Source organism: Microtus oregoni, unplaced genomic scaffold, assembly GCF_018167655.1.
Source record: "Microtus oregoni isolate MIOR12 unplaced genomic scaffold, Mior012 000006F_ref0000085, whole genome shotgun sequence".
NCBI classification, from domain to species: Eukaryota; Metazoa; Chordata; class Mammalia; order Rodentia; family Cricetidae; genus Microtus; species Microtus oregoni.
This window is the reverse complement of record NW_024543065.1, coordinates 26,477,882-26,500,702: the sequence shown is the minus strand read 5'-3', so window position 1 is coordinate 26,500,702 and position 22,821 is coordinate 26,477,882. Positions and strand designations below refer to the sequence as shown.

The window sequence follows — 22,821 nt, the reverse complement described above, 5'->3', positions numbered from 1 at the left end:
GGAATTGAACTCAGGACCTTTGGAAGAACAATCAGTGCTCTTAACCGCTGAGCCATCTCTCCAGCCCCCTGTATTGAGGTCTTGAGGTATACAGGTCTCCTGTAGCCCAGGCTGGCATCCCGAGCTCTACATAGCCCGATCCTTTTGCCTTCATTTCCAAAGTACTGAAATGCCAGGCCTGCACCCCAATGCTGACCTCTTTGGTGTGTGTGTGTGTGTCCGCTTGAGACAGCATCTCACTGTGGAGCCTAGACTGGATTTCAACTTTCAGTCCTGCCTTGCTCTTCCTGAATTCCAGAATTAGTTTTACAAGGCTGTGCGGGTTCACTCGCTTTGTGAATGCACCCTAAACCACTAAACTGTACACATCACATTAAAGGGTGTATTTTATATAACTGTATGCAAATTATGACTAAAATTTGAGGGGAAATCACAATCAGCAGTATTCTCCGTATATCTTTTTCGTAGAAAGCGACCGGGTAATTAACCGGCCTCAACTGATCTCGCAGTTAAGCCAATGATGCCATTTCCATGCCAGTACTTTTTGTAATTATCTGAGTCCCATGCCTCCAACCTTTTAGAATTCTGGTTATTTCTCTGAAGGCGAACACTTGGTTCCCCCAAACACGGCTCCACACCAAGTCACTTAAAGCGTTTGCTTTTCAGAAAACAGCCAAAACATTCCGTAACCAAGGGAACAGAACGCTATGCCCTCCCACCATGGCCGCCACCGAGGACGGCGGAGCTAAGGAAGTCGTGTTTCGTGTTTCCGGTACCGCCTCTTCCGGCGCTAGCGGCGGCTTCGCGGAAGTGCGCGGTACACGTGTGTTTGCTCGGGTTCCGGTAGCGATGGACGCTTTGGATAAAGTCCTGTAAGTGTGTGTGGTGCGCCATGGCGTGGGGAGGAGCGGTGGGGTATCTCCCGCGGCTGGGCTGTTGGCTCTGCCGTGGTCTCTCCCCGTTATTGCGCTTTCCTGACCGGAGGGAAGGAGCTGGCTGATCCTCCCGCCCGGGTCTGCTGGAGAAGCCCTGCAGGCTGACTGCGAGCTGTGGGGTGGAGCTAGGACCACAGCCGTGGCCGGAGCCCAGGGCTCACGGCGCCGCCACGGATGGATTGTGAAGTGTGGACCGAGTTAAGAGTACAGGCCCGGAATCTGACAGAACCAGGCGGCAAGCCGGCCTCAAAGTTCTGTAACTGAACCTTTAAAACTCTTGAATTCAGCGCACCCTGTAAAATAGCTGCCGTGGTAGTCTTGGCAGTGTTTGCCATAACAAGTACAGAGCTTTTATTTTATTTTTTTCCGTCTAAATTTGTATGCTTCTGCTTGTCACTGAGGAATAACCGGTTACGTTTGCTCAAAACTAATTATTGTTACAGCACTGGACGTTGGAGTTTTCCGCCGCCCCCCTCCCCGGTTTTCAATAAAGGGTTTCTCTGTAGTCCTGGTTATCCTGGCATTCGCTTTGTAGATCACGCCGGCCTCTTCCTCCTGAGTGCTGGGATAAGTAAAAGTCGTGCGCTGCCTCCGCCCGGCTCAGTTTTCTGCTTTGTGAGTAAATGTGCCGTGTACACGACAGTTTCTGTTTGGTCAGTAGAATTTTTTTTGCACCCGCTATGCCTCGCTAATAGAGTAAGGTGCAGTTTACTGGTTGATTACTGGTTAGCGAGATTGAAAAAAAATCAAAACAAAACATGAGCCGTTATTGCTGTATAAACACAGTGTGTTTGATTCAATAAAAATCCATTTTGAGCGACCAGTAAATGACTGACTACTTGGTTTAACCCGTGGCGTTTCATTGAAGGAGAATTTCTTAGTTCTTTGTGGGAAACTAAAGTATGTATATTGTTTTTCTTTCTGGTTTTTTTTGAGACAGGGTTTCTATGTAGCTTTGGAGCCTGTCCAGGAACTAGCTCTTGTAGACCAGGCTGGCCTCGAACTCACAGAGATCTGCCTGCCTCTGCCTCCTGAGTGCTGGGATTAAAGGTGTGCGCCACTACCGCCCGGCTATATATTGTTTTTCTTTTCCCTCTGTCCCTGTCCCAAGACTGGAAGATGAGGGTTATATTTAAGAGAGGAGACATTTTGTTAGCAGATGACAGAAAACTGTTTGAAAAGTACCATGTTTACCATAGAGGAGGCAAAGTTGAGTGCTTTCTTCTAAACAGAAATGTATAATCTCCGAGGCTAGAGTCACGCTCAGGTATTGATCCTTGCCTTAGTGTGCTAGAGTCCTCGAAGAATAACTGCTGACCTTATTCACTGGCTGTGGACTTTCTGGCACGGTCAGTCACCAGGTTAGTGACATGCATAAGAAGAGAACCTCAAAGATGTGCTTACGGGGAGGGAGGCTCTGAAGGTGCTTGCCTCTCCTTCCCAGTCATCCTGGTCACTTAAAGAGGAACCAGAGCTTCTGCCCAACTGTCACCCTGGATAAACTGGACGAGCAGATCCGGGTCAACGCTGCCAAGAACAAGACTGGAGTTGCTCCCAATATTGATGTCCTGCGATCAGGCTACTGCAAAGTTCTGGGGAAGGGAAAGCCAAATCTTTCAGCAGAAGCGGTGCCTATGTTCTGGTGGCTTGAAGCCACTCAGGGAGGCCAATTAAATGCTAACATTTCAAAAAAGAAAGAAATAAAGAAATGTATAATAACAACTTATTACTGCCCCGCCATAAAAATGCAATAACAAATTAGGGTTTTTTTTTTTTTTTCTTTTGAGACAGGGTTTCTCTGTGTAACAGTCCTGTTTTTCACAACTTGCTTTGTAGACCAGGCTGGCCTGAACTCACTGAGATCCACCTGCCTCTGTCTCTCAAGTGCTGGGATTAAAGGCATGGGCCACCACTGCCTGGCTAGGTTTTTTGTTTTTGTTTTTTTTTTCTGGTAATGGGGGTTGTAGATGGGTTCTTAATATTTAGTTCATTTTAACATTGGCCCGCACACACACACCGGACCTTGGGCATGTTGCTTTTCTAGTCCTAGCTGCCTGATTAGTTAAGAGCTGTAATGACAGGCATAAGCCACCATGAAGAAACATAGTAAGTTAAAAATAACTGTTCACTTGAGACATTTTAGCTTTTAAAATTTATTTTTATGTATGCATATGTAAGTGTTAGCTTTATGTGTGCCATGTGCACAGAAGCCAGAAGAGAACATCAGCTCCTCTGGAATAGGCGTTGCAGTCAGTTGTGAGCCTCCATGCTGGTGCTGAGAACCAAGCCTGATCCTCAATAGGAGTAGCAGGTGCTCTTAACTTAATCTCTCAGCCCCAGAAGCCTTCGGTGTTTAGTAATAAGAGGTTTAGAAAAAAAGCAGTACTAAAACAATGTGGAAATATCAGTAAGTTTTCGTAAGGAACCAAAAACTAACACAACGCCTGTATTTATCAGTAATGGTAACGTACCTTTGCTAATAGCTCCCTGGAAAGGTGAGAGTTTTTCTGCTGTTATTTAATGATGGAACCCTACTTAATAGACGTGAGTATGATGCCTGTCGATTCTTTCTTTAGGGTATCAGTCAAGTTGTAGCTGTGTCATATGAGGGAAATGTATACATTGTGATGAATTTTGCTTTTTTGAACAGAAAACCTAAAACCAAAAGGGCTAAGAGATTTCTTGAGAAGAGAGAACCAAAGCTCAATGAAAACATTAAGAATGCCATGCTGATTAAAGGGGGAAATGCAAACGCAACTGTGACGCAAGTTCTCAGAGACGTGGTAGGTAGAAGCTTAGCCTCTCCAGTGTGAGTATCTGTGTGGGTGCCCACGGAGGCCGGAGGCCTTGGAGCGCCTGTAGCTGGGGCGACGATGGCTGTGAGCCTCCTGATATGCTGGGAACTCTCTGGAAGAGGAATCCTCTTTCTAGCCCTGTTATCTTGCTTTTTAAAAAAAGAAGCTCTGCTCGGTGGCACACATCTTTAATCCCAGCTGTGTTTGCAGTGTGAGTTCCAGGATAGCCAGGGATACACAGAGAAACTCTGTCTCCAAAAACCCAAAACCCAAACAACAAAACACAAGGTCTCACTATGTAGTGCAGCCTGGCTTTAAATATTCTTTTAAAGTAAGGTTGGACTTTTTAGAAACTTTTGAGCATCCTGAGTTGGGCCAAATGTGGTAGAATTGTGATGTCTTAAGATCCAGCCTTAAAGAAGAGCTGAGTTGGGAGGGGTAAATAGCGACGCTGAAATTGGAAACTTTATCTTGTGAGTGTACTTGAAAGGGTACTTAAAGACTAGTCTCTGAGCGGATTTTTATTTATTTGAGCCTTGCCACTTCCCAGTGACCCTGCACAATGAATAAGGTCTAAGAACAGTGCTATATTACAGAGTATTACCTGATGGTCATTCTTGGTTGTCAGAAAAAGGTGACGATGTTCATTACACTGGGACAGGGAAACACTTGGCTGAGGATCATCAAATGTTTTATTAAACATGGCGGCACATGCCTGTAAACCCAGAACTCGGGAGGCAGAGGCAGATTGGCAGTCAGGGCAGCCGAGGCTACATGGTGAAGTCCTGCCCTCACCACTGAATCGGAAACAGCTGATGCAATGGCCCCCGAGTATAATTCCAATGTTTGAGTGACTGAAGCAGGAAGATCGCCATGACTCTGCTTTTTGAATGTTTTTTTGAGAGAGTTTAAAATTATGTTTTACAGTATGCACTGAAGAAACCATACGGAGTTCTCTATAAAAAGTAAGTTGGTTTATTATTATTACCCACTTTTTAGCTGTAAAAGTAAGAATTGTTTACACGAGATTTAGAAGAAAAAAATGTTAGTATTTGTACTGAATGCTTCTTCTTCTTGTTCTTGTTCTTCTTCCTGTTCTTGTTCTTCTTCTTCTTCTTCTTCTTCTTGTTCTTGTGTTTTTCGAGACAGGGTTTCCCTGTGTAACAGCCTGGCCTGGAACTCAACCAGGCTGGCCTCCAGAGTTCTCCTGCCCCTGCCTCCCAAGTGCTGGAATTAAAAGCGTGCACCACCATGCCTGGCTCAGCATATTCTTGCATAACTGTAATATGTACACACCTTATTTTGAAATAATTACATATGCATAGGAAAGTTGTAAGCATTACTAGAATTCTTGTATGTCCTTTATCTAGGTCCTCCAGTGTTACATCTTGAATTATTATAGTGCAGTTATTCTAAGTGGGGAACTGACATTACTGTGTTAATATGAAGTGCAGTATTCTAAGTGGGGAACTGACATTACTGTGTTAATATGAAGTGCAGTATTCTAAGTGGGGAACTGACATTACTGTGTTAATATGAAGTGCAGTATTCTAAGTGGGGAACTGACATTACTGTGTTAATATGAAGTGCAGTATTGATTTATTTACTTGACTCAGTTTTTAGCTTCCACGTTGCTTTTAGTTGTTTTCCTAGTCTTGATTTTCTTTTTCCTCCTTGGCAATATTAGGGATTGAACCCATGCTAGGCAAGTGCTCTGCCACTCAGGGCTAAATATCCTCGGTCCCCAGTCATCTTCTGTTGTGTGTATGATGCGTGTGTGCGGGTCTACGTCCCATGGTGCAGGTGCAGAGGACTACCTGTGGACTTGGCTCTCCTTCCGCCTTTCTGTAGGCTCTGAAGATTGAACTCAGGCTCCTGGGCTCTCCAGGCAGATGCTTACCCATTGAGCCATCTCGCTGGCCCCACCCTTTGTCTTTAATTTGTGAAAGTCTTTGGTGCTTTGTCTCCAGTGTCTTCATAAAGTTACTATTTTTCCCTTTGTAGCTAGTAAATGTTTACTTTGAAACTATGCAAATATAGTCATTCCTTGTAATTTCTTGGGAAGTGGATCTGTGACTTCCCCGGAATATGCAATCCGTGGATATTCCAGTCCTGGGTGTGAAATGGCACGGTTTTCTGTACACCCTCAGTTGTCTCTATATTACTGTGTGAATACTGGATGCACAGCTGGCTATAATGTTTAGGGATAAATCTAAGAAACAGAAGTCCTCCTATGTCCAGTGCAGATGCAGCCCATAGCCACCCCAACATTTCCTATGTGCAATCATATGAGTCTGTGGATGCTAAACTCACAGATTCTGAGGACTCTGGCTCCTCTCTTTCTGGAAATTTAGCTGTTACCCATCCTTCCATAGTATCTGTGTGTATAGTCAGGATGGTTGTGGTGCTCTAATGTCCTGTCTGTGTGTACAGTCAGGATGGTTGTGGTGCTCTATGGTCTCTTTCTGCTTGGAATTCTGAAGAAAAAGCTTGTCTATCCCTTTATTTTTAAGTTACTTAACTCAGTGTGGGTTCAGTACACTCTTGAAGGTTATAATATAGTATTGTTATTGTATCCCGGGTAAAGTCTGGTCTCATAGCACACAATGACCCTTTAATAAGAAAAATTTTAAAGAAAAGTTAAACAGGAGAGATGACTCAGCAGATCACTGTTTTCCACTATTCTTTCTGTATCTAGTCTGCCTTCTTTGACTGATGATATTTGTTTGGTTTTGGTTTTAGGATTGTTGTGGTTTTTGAGACAAGGTTGCATATAGCCTGGCTGCCCTCTAACTCCTGATCCTTCTGCTTCCCAAGCGCTGCCCAGTTGTAGTCATACGGATTTCACACCATTGTCCACTTAGCTCACTCAGTTTCAGCGGTGCTTTTTTAAGCTTCTGTGTGTTTCAGAATCTTTGCCTTCTGTGGGGGAGTACTAGAGATGAGATCCAAGGCCCTGTGTGTGCTAGACAGGCCCTCTCTGAGTTATCCCTTTGTACATTCTGCTCCCTCTTTTTTCATACTTTTTATGTAATTTATTTAACTTTATTTTCTGTGCATTGGTGTGCAAGGTGTCACATCCCCTGGAACTGGAGTTACAGATGTTTGTGAGCTGCATGTAGGTGCTGGGAATTGAACTTGGGTCTTCTGGAAGAGTAGCAAGTGCTCCTAACCTCTGGGACATCTCTCCAGCCCCTATTCTGCTCCCTCTTAAAATAAGTGTGTGTGTGTGTGTGTGTGTGTGTGTGTGTGTGCACGCGCGTGCCTGCAAGTATGTTTGCCCATGTGCATATGAAGGCCTGCCCAGGCCAAAAAGCATCAGATCCCACAGAGCTGAGGTGAGCTGCCTGATGGGGTTTCTGGGACTGAACTTGGATACTCTATAAAAACCGTAAGCACCCTTAACTGCTGAGCTGTTATTCCAGCCCAATACTTAGGATAATCTTTTTGTTTTGTTTTGTTTTTTGTTTTTGTGATGGGATTTCTCTATGTAGCGCTTGCTGTCCTGGAACTTGCTCTGTAGACCAGATTGACCTCAAATTCAGAGATCTGCCTGCCCCTGTCTCCTGGGTGCTGGGATTAAAAGTGATTGTTTGCATTTTTGTCCTTTTGTTTTAATTTATGTTTGGGGGTTTTGTCTGTGTGCAGCCTGCACCATGTGTGTGCCAATTGCCATTGGAGGTCCTGGGCAATTGTACCCACTTGGGTTCTCTGAAACAGTACCCAGTGTTCTTAACTACTGAGCCATCTCTCCAGGCTTTCTCACCCTACTTTTGGGTGGTGTGTTTTGGGATTAGGTCTCACTATGCAACCCTGGCTTGTCTGGAACTCATAGATATCTACCTACTTGTACTTTCCAAATAGTGGAATTAAAGATTCGTCCCACTGTGTCGTACTCTCTTAATCATTTGAGTATATAATTACTTTTTATTCATTATATCATTTAACTGAATGTACTTATTAACATTATTAAAACTGGAATCATTCTTTTTAATATTCTTAGGAAAAATATTACAAGACCATTTGAGGATCAGACATCACTAGTAAGTACAGGAATTTTCTTTAATAAAGGAGAGCTCATATGGGTAGGACTGGGTGTATGGCTGGGGAGTAAGTGGTAATGGTACTGGCTCATCCTTGCCTAGCATGCCTGAGGCCCTGGGTGCCATTCCCAGCATCAGAAGTAACAGGACAGAACTGTGTAAAACTGACTTCAGACTAACCCATGCTGTACTCCTAATGTTATCTTTTCCTTTTTAAATTAGAAGTCCTATGTATAACAGTTTTGGTATCCAGACTATAAGATTGTTCTTTTTTTTTTCTTTTTTTAAAGATTTATTTATTTCTTATGTATACATTCTGCCTCCATGTGTGCCCGCACACCAGAAGAGGGTGCCAGATCTCATTACAGATGGTTGTGAGCCACCATGTGGTTGCTGGGAATTGAACTCAGAACCTCTGCAAGAGCAGCCAGTCCTCTTAACCACTGAGCCATCTCTCCAGGCCCCCCCCTTTTTTAAAAAAAGATTTATTTATTATGTATACAGTGTTCTGCCTACATGTAGTCCTGCTGATCAGAAGAGGGTATCAGATCTCATTACAGATGGTTGTGAGCCACCATATGGTTGTTGGGAATTGAACTCAGTACCTTTGGAAGAGCAGCCAGTGCTCTTAACCACTGAGTCATCTCTCCAGCCCCCAACAGAGAAGAATTTTATGGGAATTATAATGACTTTGATATAAAAAGAAAAAAAATACAGAGGGTATTTTTAATAAGAGTACTGCCCTTAAAGACATGCCATATCACTCCTTTTGGAGACTTTTTACAGAACACTTTTTTTTTTTTCCTCTGAGACAGTGTTTTTCTATGTAGCTGTAGAGCTTGTCCTGGCACTTGCTCTGTAGACCAGGCTGGCCTCAAACTCACTCTGCCTCCCCAGTGCTGGGATTAAAGGTGGGTGCCACCATTGCATGGCCCAGTTATTTCTTTATTTAGTATTCTGCCTGAAGGCCAGAAGAGGGCACCAGATCTCATTATAGGTGGTTGTGAGCCACCACGTGGTTGCTGGGAATTGAACTCACGACCACTGGAAGAGCAGTCAGTGCTCTTCACTACTGAGCCATCTCTCCAGCCCCCAAACAGTTTTTATATGGGAACATCATAGCTCTGTCAGCCAGTCCCAGCCAGAAGTGAAGCGGAACTAATTAAACTGTGGGGTCATGGAGATCCTAGAGCTACTTCCCTAGCTCGTTGCAGTTTGCTGTGAAAAGTAGCAAAGCTCATTAAAAAATGGTGAGCCCAGTTTCAAACATCCAAAGCCAGTGTGCTGATAATTTCTGTGACTCCCCTGTGCATGCAGAGATGTGCTGTTGATAATAGCAGTGATGTTAAGTGAGTTCAAGGATTCCGTGAATCCTTGACACCTGGTTTTCTACTCAGAATGACTGCATAGTTGAAACTATGACTGCATAGTATTAACTTCATACTTCATAACTTCATTAACTTATGTATTTAGTCTTGAAATGTGAGTTTTAACTAAGGAATCCAAATCAGAAAAACTTGAATTGTGTGTGTATGAATGTATATATTCGTGTATGAATATGTATATTTTAAGATGAAAATTTTTTTATGTCTGAGTGGTTTGCCTGCCTGCATGTGTGTCTAGTACCCTTAGAGGTTAGAGGAAGGTGAAGATGAAGGGTGATTGTGAGCTGCCATGTGGTGCCAGGAACTGAACCCTGGTCCTCTACAAAAGTAACAAGTGCTCTTAACCTCTGAGCCATCTTTCCAGCCCCCTTCTGTATATTCTTACTAGTTTATTACATCTTCATTAGTTTCTGTTGGAAGAGGGGAGGGAAAACCCCTGGTATCTTATAAGCTTTATAAGATTGGTTTGTTTGAAGACAGGCTTGTTGAATTTTCTTTTACACTAGTCCCATGTTGTTTGTTTTTCCTTCTTTTCTCTTGGCTTTTTGGGGGGCCTGCCACTCAGCTCCCAAATAAATCACACACACACACACACACAGAGAGAGAGAGAGAGAGAGAGAGAGAGAGAGAGAGAGAGAGAGACTGACTTAGTTATGAATGCCCAGCCTTAGTTTGGCTTGTTCCTTGCCAGCTTTTCTTTCTTTCTTTCTTTCTTTCTTTCTTTCTTTCTTTCTTTCTTTGTTTTTCGAGACAAGGTTTCTTTGTAGCTTTGGAGACCAGGCTGGCCTCGAACTCACAGAGATCCACCTGCGCCAGCTTTTCTTAAATTATCTCTTCTGTCTTTTGCTTCTGGGCTTTTATCTGTCTCTATTCTGTATACCTTTCTTTCCTTCTTACTCTGTGACTTGCTGGGTGGCTGGCCCCCATGTCCTTCTTTCTTTGTTCTATCTTGTTCCTTCCTCTCCTCCCAGATTTTTCTTTCTCTTTCTTCCTGCCAGCCCCACCTATCCTTTTCCTGCCTCACTATTGCTGTTCAGCTCTTTATTAGATCATAGGTGGTTTAGATAGGCAAAGTAACACAACTTTACAGAGTTAAACAAATGTAACAAAAAGAGTACAACACATCTTTGCATCATTAAAACAAATGTTCCACACCATAAACAATGTAACACTTCTTCAAATAATATTCTACAACAGAGCCTCTTGCTATGTACCTCTGACTGGCTGGAATTTACAGCAGTGCTTCTGCCTCAGCCTTCCAAATTTATGAACCACCACAGCAGGCCAGGCTAAGATCTTTGAATGGTTTTCTTTTTTCTCTTACTAGGAATTCTTTTCGAAGAAGTCAGATTGTTCTTTATTCATGTTTGGCTCCCATAATAAGAAGAGGCCGAATAATCTAGTAATAGGTGAGTATCATAGTCTGTTTTGTTTTTGAGACATGGTCTTACTATATACTTCTGACCGACCAAGAATTTAGAGAGATCCTCCTGCCTCTGAGCTCTGGAATTAGTGTCTTGTGACACCCACTACTCTAATGTTTTCACTCAGAGTAAGCTCCATGACTCAGTTGACTCATGTTTTCAGGATTTACAGTCAGCTCAAGAGTAGTTCCTGCTGGGCGGTGGTGATGCACGCTTTTAATCCCAGTACCCGGGAGGCAGAGGCCGGTGGATCTCTGTGAGTTCAAAGCCCCTGGTCTATAAGAGCTAGTTCTAGGACAGGCTCCAAAGCTACAGAGAAACCTTGTCTCGAAAAGCCAAAACCAAAAAAGAAAGAAAGAAAGAAAGAAGGAAGGAAGGATAGTTTCTGTTGCTGCTGTACCTTGTGACACTGGATACGTTTCTTTGGACTAGAGTCTACCTCAGTGGTGGAGTCCTTACCCAGCCTTTTGAAGGCTAGGTTTGGGAACTTCTGTCCACCAGTGACATCAGTATGGCCTTTTAGCCCAGGGAAGCAAGAAAGAATTATGAGAAGTAGTTCTTGGTGAGTAGTCTTAGAACCCCATTGCAAACATCTTTGCAAAGCAGCTCTGGCTTTTAAGCAGGGAGTGTGGGTTTCTGGTGCACTGTTTATCTATTTATTTATTCGGTGTGTGTTTTTGTGTATAGGTAAACTGCATGGAGTTACAGATAGTCGTGACATGGGTGCTGGGAACCACACTCAAATCCTCGGGAAGAGCAGGGAGTGGTATTACCCACTGAGCCATCTCTCCAGCCCTGATCATAGAAACTATATGTTTCTATCAAACATGTTCAGTCAAAGACAACCCTTTTTCATATCTCTTGTTTTTTGAGTGGATGTTATTGTTAAAGTTTCATCCCATGCCTGATGCATGCTGAACTATACCTGTTTTTATTTTATGTAATTATGGTTTTTTTTTCAAACTTTTTTTAAATATTTATTTATTTATTATACAATGTTCTGTCTGTATACTTGAAGGCCAGAAGAGGGCGCCAAACCTCATTACAGATGGTTGTGAGCCACCATGTAGTTGCTGGGAATTGAACTCAGGACCTTTGGAAGAGCAGGCAATGCTCTTAACCACTGAGCCATCTCTCCAGCCCCCTGTAATTATGTTTTAATAGAGTCTTTCTCTTTTTCCCCAGGCCAGCCTGTGACTTGCTGTAGTCCAGGTTGGTCTTGAGCTCCATTGTCTTGCCTCCCCGGGGCTGGGGTTATAGGTGCTTACTGCCACACCCAGCTCCCCATTTAGTCCCTAAAGTAAGGGAGCAGGGCTTAACATGAGAGTGGAGAGTTTTCCATGACTAATACCCTAACCATACAACTAAGTACATGGCGAGATTTAAGAAGGGAGTGTGTGAGTTTGGAGATAGAGAGAAGACACAGATTATTTGGTGCATATAGGTGACATAAGGTGGCAGCTTGTGGAATCTATGTGCTTAAACTGCATTTCCTTCTAGGTCGAATGTATGACTACCATGTGCTGGATATGATTGAACTGGGTATTGAGAAATTTGTCTCTCTAAAGGATATTAAGGTAAGATACCAATCTTAAAACTAAATAGCATTTTGGCCTGGCGCTGGTGGCATATGCCTTTAATCCCAGCACTCGGGAGGCAGAGACAGGCAAATCTTTGGGTTCGAGGCCAACCTGATCTACAAGAGCTAGTTCCAGGACAGGCTCCAAAGCTACACAGAGAAACCCTGTCTCAAAAAACCAAAACCAAACCAAACCAAAAAAAAAAAACCCAAAACAAACTAAATAGCATTTTAATAATGCTCTTGGCCAATACTGGTATTGATAGAGTTTTATAGAAAAAGCGCCTCATGCAGAAATACAGTTTTACTTTTATTTTAAAAAGGAGTAAAGAAGTGTAGGCTGGTTGGTGGTGGTGCACACCTTTAGTCCCAGCACTCAGGTAGCAGAGGCAGACAGATCTCTGTGTTTTAAAGACCAAGCCTGGTCTGCAGAATGAGACCAGCAAAAGAGGAATATATTTATAACAAATAGTACGTGTGGATTTTATAGCGGTTAAACTTCAGAGAGTGGTGCCCAGTTCTGGTTAGGCCTGTGGTGTAAATGCCGTCTTTCCCAAGTGATAAAAACATTTACAGACAATCCGAAGTTTTCCAGTTGGCACTGTTCTACAACCAAAAAGCTCTGGCTGCCCCTGTATTATTCTGTCTCTTAGCTATGGAATTATTGACATAACTCCTCTTCGGGAATCTGCAGTTGCTACTTTGTTTGAATTGGATTTTGAAACAGAGTAGGAAAGTGTGGCCAGAACATCCTGAGACAGGCAGGAGTGTCTCACTTCATATTGACCCATCCGCTGCATTGTCCCACTTGGATCTTAGAGGTCTGAGTTAAGGCGGTTCCTGCTTACTGGTGGGGTCTTTGTTTGTGTTTGAGACAGGGCTCACTGTGTGCTTTGGCTGACCCACAACTCCCTATGTAGACCGGGTTGGTCTTGAACTCAAGAGATTGGCCTGCCCCTGCTACTCCAGTGCTGGGATTAAATGCGTTTTCCAGCCTTAGTTTTCCATTTAGATTTGGTGATTGAAACCCAAAGGGGTTTAATTGTTTAACCGTACAGTCGTGCATATTTTAGATAAAAGCCAAGATTAGAGTTTAGGAGCTTAGAGAGAAGGAATATTGTTTATAATGAAGGTTGTATAATTTAGTGGGTTTTGTGTATTTAATATAGAATTTTAAATAACCCAGGCTGGCCTCAGACTTGCTGTGTAACAAGGCTGAGCTTGAGTTTCTGATCTTCCTGCTTTCATGCTGCAGAAGCACTGGGATTAGAGGCATGCTCCACTCTGGCCAACTGAGCTAGTGGGACTTGAGGCTTGTCGTATGGTTAAATTATGGTAAATGGACATATTTCTCGCTTCTTCAGCTCTCTAAAAAAGTGACAGACCTTGAAGGTTCAGTAGAGTAAACTAAATATTCTTCTCCTGTGGCTTTGAAAAAAGTTTTTTGCAAGCTCCCTTGTAGTGAATAACTCCAGCCTCCTTAGGTTCAGAGTAGAACAGTGACCTCAGATTGGACCTGTGGGTTCAAGGCATGTCTTGCCATTTAAGTGACAGTTGTGATTTATCATATAAGTGATTTTTCTGGATCCTCAATTGTGGTTGTAGCAACAATAAGTCAGAATGTGTGTGTAAAAATGTTGAAATTATTTTAACAGGTATTGACTATCTCAAAAATTGTTATATAAATTCTTTAGATTTTGGAAATGATTTAATTATGGGGCTTTTTTTATTTTGTTTAAATCTCATAGACTAGTAAGTGCCCTGAGGGAACAAAACCCCTGTTGATATTCGCTGGTGATGATTTTGATGTAACAGAAGACTATAGAAGATTAAAAAATCTTCTTATTGGTAAGAATTAATGGAACTTGTCTCATTGACCTTACAGCTGCCTTTGAAACCTACCTCTTGTGTAAGATTAAGCTTGTTCACATTGTTCCCTTCTCTGAACTGTACAACTCTCCTATCTTCATGCTCCAGTCTTCTTGTCTCACTGAGCTTAATAAGAGCTGCTTTCCTCAGCAGAGGTTGTGGTGCTGGAGGTTTCCAGGGACACAGGCAAGTCATCCCGAAAGAAATCTCTTTTCCCCAGCAACGGTTCACTGCCTATAGTTCTGTATTATTTATGTGCATTGGTGTTTTGCCATGGGTGTCGGATCCCCTGGAACTGGAATTACAGACAGTTGTGAGCTGTCATGTGGGTGCTGGGAATTGAACCTGGGTCCTCTGCAAGAGCAGTCAATGCTCTTACTACTGAGCCATCTCTCCAGCCCCCTCCGTCTGCTTTTTTATACAACCCCAAACCACCTGCCCAGGGATGGCACCTTTGCAGGAACCACAGCTGATAACTGTTCAGAGATCAGCAGTCATGTCATGCCATGTGAGTTCCACAGCACTCCTCCCCTCCTCCCCTTCCAGCGTCTTCAGTCTGTCTGTCCACCTCTTCACTTCCCTGAGCCTCAGATATCCCATTTAAAGCTGAGCATCCAACAGTTGTTTACTTTGATTTCTTTGACCAGTTATGAGTCTGCAGTAATTGCTCTCCTCTACAAAAAGATGCTCCTCTGACAAACTGAGAGCAGCACTAATCTGAGGGCATACACATAAATATTTAGAAGGCAGTATGACAGTGATACCATGTCCAGTAGCTAAACTTCAGCAGTTGAATCTCCACTAGGGCGTGTGACCGCCCCAGCCACAGGCTTTTGACCAGGTTTACAGCACCAGATGTGAATTTTCTCCTGCAGAGGGCACCTCAAATCTAATATTAAAGACACAAGTTGGTTATACTCGCGACAGTCTTGCCACTGTTGCATCAGTGAGTGCATCTTGCTTGGTAAATCAGTAGTGTAACGTGTGAGGACCACACTGAGTTATGACTATGGACGTCAGTTCTACACAGCATCATGCATAGCAAGCCAGTCGGGAGAAAGCTTCCGTATCTTGATTTCTTTGTGTGGTGTCTTCAGCAGTGATGTTTTATCCAGTTCTGGTGGGCAACTGTCAGCAGTGACAATAACCTGTATTATTTGGGGTGAGGGAATTTGTTTTTGCTTTGGCTTTTGTTTTTCAAGATAGGATTTCTTTCAAGATAGAGTCCTAGCTGTTCTGGAACTAGCTCTTGTAGACCAGGCTGGCCTCAAACTCACAGAGATCTACCTACTTCTACCTCCCAAGTGCTGGGATTAAAGTTGTACACCACCACATTTTAAAAACTTTGTGGTTTTTTTGTCCTAGGTCACTTGAAAAGTTGGTGGCATCTAAATTGTATACTTGACTTTAAAAATCTAAGGTCAGCAAAGGATATTTATGATAGACATGTTGAGAACAAAAAGCTTTCATATTTCCTAGTGATTGTACTCGTTTTACTGGGATCGTAATTTTTAGAACTTCTCAGTTAATAATGACTGTTGCTATTATTTTTTATTGTTGTGCTGAATATTGAATCCCAGAGCCTTATGACTTCTAAGCAAATGTGCCACCCCACACTAACCCCAGACTTTTAAGATTTTTTTGTTTTTGTGTGTGTGTGCCTCTGATATAGGAAGTCCTTCTGTATATGTGTTTTTATTGGTTAATGAATAAAGAATCTGCATTGGCCTGTGATAGGGCAGAGTAGAGCTGGGGGTAGTGACTAAACTGAATGCTGGGAGAAAGAAGGCGGAGTCAAGGAGTTTGCCATGTATCTGCCAGAGGGGAAAGACACAAGCTGTCAGTTGGAACCTTGCCGGTAGGCTACAATCCCTATGGTAAAATTTAAAATAATGGAAATGGGTTAATTTCAGATGTAAGAGCTAGCTAGCAATACACTTAAGCTATTGGCCAAACAGTATTACAAATAATCTAGTTTCTAAGTGATTGAGTCAGGGCGGTGGGGAAACGAACAAGAGGCCTCCCACAACATGTCTCTGCACATGGGGAGGTCAGAGGACAACTTTGTGGTTTGGACTCTCTTTCCATCATTACTAGGTCCTAGAGATGGAACCCACGTCTCCAGGCTTGTGCAGCAAGTACCCTTCCCACGGAGTGAGCCATCCATCACATTAGCACGCTGGTTATTTGAGACACAATCTCACTCTGTACCTCAAAGTAGCCTGAGTCTCAGTATGAAAGCCAGGCTGGCCTTGCCCTTTCAGCAGTACTTGTGTCTCCGCCTTCCAGATGCTGAGATGCAGGTACAGTCACACCAGCTCAGGAGTAGTTTTGAGAAGAGTCTTGCTGTGTCTCTCAAGCTGGCTTCAAACTAGCCTGTCCTCTTCTGCTCAGTCTTTTGAGTTTTGGGACTATAGCCCTGTTCTGTCATGTGTGGCTTTGTGTCTTTTCTTTCTTTTCTCTTTCCTTCCCTTCTCTCCCGCTCCCCGCCCCTCCCTTCCCTTCCTTCCTTTTGAGACAGGTTTTCTCTGTAACCATCCTGACTGTCCTGGAACTCGCTTTGTAGACTAGGAACTAGGAGATCAGCCTGCCTCTGCCTCCTGAGTGCAGGGATTAAAGGTGTGCACCACCACTGGGCTCCTTTTCTTGTGTGCATGTATCTGGGTCTCTTTTGAAATGGGCTTTGTATTGTAAGCTGGTACCAGTGCAGCAGTTCTTTTATTACACAGAATTATAAACGTGTGCCACCACACGAGGGCTCACTAGACTTCCTAAACCCTGTCTCATATCTTGTACTTCCACTAGATGGCATGAAAGACTACACAATGCAGTGATCGGGAAGGGAGTAGCACTGAAAAGAAATTCCGGACAGAAGTAGAAAGGTGGAAGAGGAATGTTGTTGACGGGGGAAGTCAGGCCACTGCTTGGCTTTCTGTGTCCAAATGAAATACAGTAACAGCAGCCCTCTACTTGGGAGAGTGTCATCCCCGACCTCCTCCGTGTGTGAACACCACATTTACTCTGTAAAATGGCTGTGGCACCACTAGGTGATGTAACCTTAGGGTGTGTGCTTAACGTACCTTGTGGCAGGAAAGGCTAATAGAGGACTGTCTGCTGCAGAGTTCTTTTCTGGTCTCTCAAACAGCACAGTGAACCTACTGGGATGAACCCAGGACTTTATATATGCCAGGCGAGCCTTCTGTCATCAGATTATATTCCAACCTAGAAAATTGCTTTTTTTGAAAAACAAATTTTTCTTTTCATTTTTGGTTTTTATTTGTTTTTGCTTTTGTTTTTTTGAGACAGGGTTTCTCTGTAGACCAGGCTGGCCTCAAAGAGAGATTTGCCTGCCTCAACTTCCTCAGTGCTGGGATTAAAAGTGTGAGCCACCATCACCTGACGAAAAACAAAATTTATTATTGTGTATATGATGTGTAGTGGGTGTGCATGTGTGTGGAGGTAAAGGAAAACGTTGTGGAGTTGACTGCTCCTTCCACAATTACCTGGGTTCTGGGAATTGAACTTGGGTCTCCAGGCTTGCATAGCAAGTGTACCTACTCACTGTGCCATCTTACCTACCTGGGACTGCTTTTCTTCATGGGAAACACAGGAAACAGTACCAGTGTTTAGGTTCTGTCTGTCCTAATTTTTATGGCTGTTTTTTTTTTTTTATGTGACTGTTTCTAGTATATGAAGATGATAGTAAACAAAGAATAAGTGTATTTTTCTTTCTGCACGGGGGAGGTAGAGTCAGGGGTTCAGAGAGTTCAGAGTCATCCTCTTAGTGAGGAGTTTGAGGTCAGACTGACATTTCTATTTGTCAACATGTCTCAAAACGAACTAAAGTAAGCTGGAGAAATAGTGCAAGGGCCAGTTACATGCTTGAGTTTGGTCATAGTCCCAGTGCTGGGGAAGTAGAGACAGACACCCTCTGGGGCTTGCTGGCTGGCCAACCTAGCCTAGTTACCAAAGTCTACTCCAGGGAAATTGTTCTGGGGAGCAACCCTGGAGATTGTTCTCTGGCCTCAGTGAACATTTGTCTGTGTACCCACAGATCCCTGCAAACACACACACACACACACACACACACACACACACACACACAGTTGCTAAAAAGATAGCATTTTGTAACTGAATGTTTTTTAATGATTTATTTTTATTTTATGTGCATTGGTGTTTGCCTACATGTTTGTCTGTGTGAGGGTGTCAAGTCCCCTGGAACTGGAGTTTCAGACAGTTGTGAGCTGCCATAGGGTCCTCTGGAAGAGTAGCCAGTGCTCTTACCACTGAGCCATCTCTCCAGCCCCTGTAACTGAATTTTGAAATAGTTCTCTTTCTTAACAACTGAATATGTGCTTTCAGATTTCTTCAGAGGCCCCACAGTGTCAAACGTCCGACTGGCCGGATTAGAGTATGTTCTGCACTTCACGGCACTGAACGGGAAGGTTTACTTTCGAAGCTATAAGTAAGTGCATTTCCCGTGGTCTTCAAAACCCTCAGGGATCACATTGTATTCTAGCTCAGAGTTGGTTCCTGCCCAGTGTGTCTGCAAGATTTGCAGAAGGTAGCGGCAGGAGCTGTGCCCTGACCTCCCATCCGACTGCTCTGGGAAACTCACTTTCTAGGGTCCCTGATCATCTGTTATGCACCTGGCTTATTTAGTAATCGCCCTTCCTAGATTTTTGTGCTGTCTCATTGTCCTTGACTGGATTTAGAGCTCCAGGCCACAGTCAAGCCAGACACCCTAGATTTGAAAGCTCCAGCATCAAGTGTGTAGGAAGTACCATTGCTACGTTAATTTCCTCTCTCGTGTAACTGCCATAACCCCAGTGTAATATTAATGTGAGTGTAGATCCCAGCAAGCAGATTGTTTTGTTGTTTGGTTTAAGTTTTTGAAATAATATCTCTTGATGTAGCGTTAGACTGGCCTTGAACTCATTGTGTAGCCCAGGTAGGCCTCAGATTTGGAGTTCTCCTGCCTTGACTTTTTAGGTGCTGGCATTACAGGCCAGAACCACTACTCCCAGCCAGATTGTCTTGAATTTTTTTTTGAAAAAAAATTTTTTTTTGTAACGGTTTCTCTGTGTAGCTTTGGAGCCTGTCGTGGCCAGATTCTTGTTTTACTGATGAGATACTGCCATGCTAAAATTATTCAGAATTAGGGTTAGCATCCCTTTTTTACTCCTTAAAAAAAATAGAATGTCCAGATGAAACTTAAGTATTTACCTCTTCTTGCCTATCAGTCTTTTTGTGCCCGGCAATATAAAGGTTTCTGGAGGGACAAGCTAGATGGGATCAGTCCCCTTAGCAGCTGCTTTCCTCTCAGCCTCAGTCCCTCTGCTCTTCTCTCTTCCACTGTGGATGACACCTCTGGCCTCCTCCACATGTGCGTGTGTGTACCCGTGCGTACACGCACACACACCAGACTTCAGAGCAAGGGTGAACTGTACGTCGTGGCAGCACCCCTCTAATCCAGCCTTAGGAAGGCAGAGGCAGGTGGATGGCTGAAGTCACTTTTAGGGTTAGCCTGCCAGTCATCACAGTACAGTGTTTTAATTTCAAAATCAGGACCCAGTATAAACTTTCATTTCCTCAGCTGGGATGGCAGACACATGTCAGCATGCCTAGCATTCATTTTCCTCTTTTCGGGGAGGGTGAGACAAGGTTTCTCTGTGTTGCTCTGGCTGTCTTGGAACTCTGTAGCCAGACTGCCCTTGAGCACAGATCTGCCTGCCTCTACTTCCTGTCCTGGGATTAGAGGTGTGAGCCCCATACCTGACTCATTCTGTCCCTCTGTTTCTATAGCGCTTTGTTGTTGACCCCTCTGGTCTTTCTGCGTCACCGACTGTTTTGTCTCATTTAATTGAGTGTGGGTGATTGCTTGATGTCTGTGTGATTCTTGCTGTGAGCAGCAGTTGTGCCTCCCTTGCACGCTCTCTTGGCTGTCTCCAGGTGGACTTAGGACCCAGAGTTCTGCTAGTAGGCATCAGCACACACATGCCAGCTTCCTCTGTTTGCTCTCTTGAGCCTTCCGTAATTGTTCTCTTCCTTCTCATTACCCATGTCGTCTGTTGACTCTGCAGTGCTAATCAGTTCATATCTCCCTTCCGTCCCTTTTCCCTCATGCCTCTTTATCTGTGGGAACATAACTGCTCTAAAATGTGGTTGCTAAATATAATGTTCAGATTTTTTTTTTATTGTTTTTTTTTTTTTTTTTTGAGACAGGGCTTCACATAGCCCAGACAGTCCTGAAATCACTGCTTATCAGAATGCCTCTAACTGATACTCAGGCTTCCATTCCAAGTGCTAGGGTTATACTTCAGGTCTTTCAGCTCTTCTTAGGCCGTCACTCATAAAACAGCCGGGGGTGAGGCCAGTTGTGGACCTAAGAATTTATTTACTGGGAGTTTTAGATTTACTACAAGTCATTAATGAACTGCAGGGAAAAGTCAATTTTGAATGGGTTGATTTAACTTAATAATGCTATAGATGGGAATTTGTTCATCTTTTCAACATACTGTTTCTTTTTTCTTCTTTTTCTCCTGAAATAGGGTCTCACTATGTAGCTATGACTGTCCTGGAATTTACTGTGTAGATCAGGCTGGGCTCAAACTCACAGGGATCCACCTGCTTCTGCCTCCAAGTACTGGGATTAAAGGTGTACACCACCACGTCCACTAAACATACTGTTTCAAAAGTCTAGTTACAACTTAGAACATTCATGTGTTTTATCACTGAATTATTTGAATTTTTCTTTTCTTTTCTTTTTTTTTTTTTAGTTTTTCAAGATAGGGTTTCTCTGTAGCTTTGGAGCCTGTTCTGGAACTAGCTCTTGTAGACCAGGCTGGCCTTGAACTCACAGCAATTCACCTGCCTCTGCCTCCTGAGTGCTAGGATTAGAGGCATGCGCCACCACCGCCTGGCTTTGAAAATAATTTTCATACTTGTTGTTTCTCAGCAATATTGCGTCCTTTCATTTCTGATTTTTAAAAACTAGCCAAAAAATCTACTTGGTATGAATGCCAAAAGTATCTAAGAAGAGGCTTAGCCTCTTACCCCATTCCTGTCACTATTTGAAACTACACGCCCCATTCAGCAGAGGTTTTTCAGAGAGGACTTTAAAACATAAGCAAAGCAGCATCTCTCCTATTCCTAAAGGCTGCTGTTGAAGAAATCTGGCTGCAGAACCCCACGAATTGAGCTGGAGGAGATGGGACCGTCGCTGGACCTCGTTCTGAGGAGGACACACTTAGCGTCAGATGACCTTTATAAATTGTCTATGAAAATGCCCAAAGCTCTCAAGGTAAGCCACCTGTTTATTCCTGTATTCCTCTCCTGCCAGGAAGGATCTGTGGCCATTCTTTTAAAGAGATGGAAAAATGAATAAAGGAGATAAAAAGTTAGGCTCCGAGCTAGAAAGGAGAAAAACCCTGTCCAGATATGAAGGTAGAAGAGCTGCAGAAGCCAGGGGTCTGATGTGGCTGGCAGTTTTCTTGTAGCCAGGACCTCCATTTTCCACAGAGGCAGAGCAGTGTAGACATTGTGAAGACAGGTTGAGAGCTGTCTTTCTAGAGCAGTATACTTGTTAAACGTGTATTGACTTGATGTCTAGTCTGGCCTTGAACTCGGGATTCTTCCGTCTCAGACCTTCAGTGCTGGATTACAAGCATGGATTGGGACTGCCAAGCCCAACTTCGTTTCCATTTATTTCCCAAACAACTAGCGTGGCTAGAAGGATGGCTCCATCATACGCTCACCCTGTGACTTCCTCTCGTGGCCTCCGTGGGCTCCTGCACACACACACAAATAGCAGTAAAATAAACGGCACACACCAGATGGACAGCCTAACTGGGGAACACTAGTACAGTCTTCTGGTACATGACAGATGACCTGACATTTTACCCAGATAGCAGTGACTGGCTCTGAGTGAGAACTTGCATTTTAAAGAAGTCCCATGGTCCCTAGAGAGGACGTTTGTGTAAAGCTGTGTCCTTTGCGTCATCTGGAGTCTTCACAATGGGAATTGTTGTGTACTAGATTTTTACAAGTTATGTAGTAAATAAAAGGTCACTGAAAAATTACATATATACGTATATATGTGTGTGTGTGTGTGTATGTATATATATATATATATATATTTCTCTTATTTTATAGCCAAAGAAGAGAAAGAATATCTCTCAGGATACTTTTGGTACAACTTTTGGAAGGATTCATATGCAGAAGCAAGACCTAAGCAAACTACAGACCAGGAAAATGAAGGGGTTGAAGAAGCGACCTGCAGAGATGGGGACAGACGACGAGGGGAAAAAATCAAAGAGAATTAAGAAAAATGATTGAAACCAACTGACAGTGACCACTTATTGTGGTTGTTTACTAAAGAGAACTGTTCGATTTGAGTCTGTTCAGTTTTTTCATAGGAATTTGTTGTTTCTTTGTAGGTTTTTAGAGGCATAGTGGTATGATGAGATCTCATATTGTAGCCCAGGCTAGCCTGAGTCTCCTAAGAGCAGCAATTACAGGCATGTACCACCATACCTAGCATATTGTATATTTCTGTAACATAACTTATTACTTAAATTTTTAAAAAATTTGAAGTTGTATGTGTTTGGATCATATTCATCCCAACATTTCTATTTTTTATTTTTTAATGAATGTGTGTGTGCGTGCATGTATGTCACAGTGTGGGTATGGTGAGAAGACAGTGGATGTGTGTGCCCATGCGTGTATGTCATAGTGTGGTTATGGTGAGAAGACAGTGGATGTGTGTGCCCGTGTATGTATGTCACTGTGG

At 43.3% G+C, this 22,821-nt stretch overlaps 1 protein-coding gene and 1 non-coding gene across 2 annotated transcripts; both read left to right on the top strand.

Moving 5' to 3' along the window:
- Window positions 1–790: 790 nt before the first annotated feature.
- On the top strand, window positions 791–22,620 carry Rpf2 (ribosome production factor 2 homolog). Its single transcript, XM_041653953.1, has 10 exons — window positions 791–872; window positions 3,586–3,718; window positions 4,658–4,695; window positions 7,734–7,773; window positions 10,486–10,567; window positions 12,083–12,159; window positions 13,910–14,009; window positions 18,393–18,495; window positions 21,189–21,333; window positions 22,185–22,620. Exons 1-10 carry the CDS (start codon window positions 850–852, stop codon window positions 22,365–22,367), a joined length of 924 nt encoding a protein of 307 aa, XP_041509887.1. The 5' UTR covers window positions 791–849; the 3' UTR covers window positions 22,368–22,620.
- On the top strand, window positions 2,180–2,309 carry LOC121450252. The gene has a single exon (XR_005974578.1). It is a non-coding gene; the product is annotated as a small nucleolar RNA SNORA3/SNORA45 family (small nucleolar RNA).
- Window positions 22,621–22,821: the final 201 nt, after the last annotated feature.

Excerpts from the sequence above, each read along its gene's own strand:
- Rpf2 (XM_041653953.1), top strand. The coding sequence starts at position 850 with ATGGACGCTTTGGATAAAGTCCT. Across the intron at positions 3,719-4,657 it reads CGCAAGTTCTCAGAGACGTG|TATGCACTGAAGAAACCATA; the intron begins GTAGGTAGAAGC and ends TATGTTTTACAG. Across the intron at positions 12,160-13,909 it reads TCTCTCTAAAGGATATTAAG|ACTAGTAAGTGCCCTGAGGG; the intron begins GTAAGATACCAA and ends TAAATCTCATAG.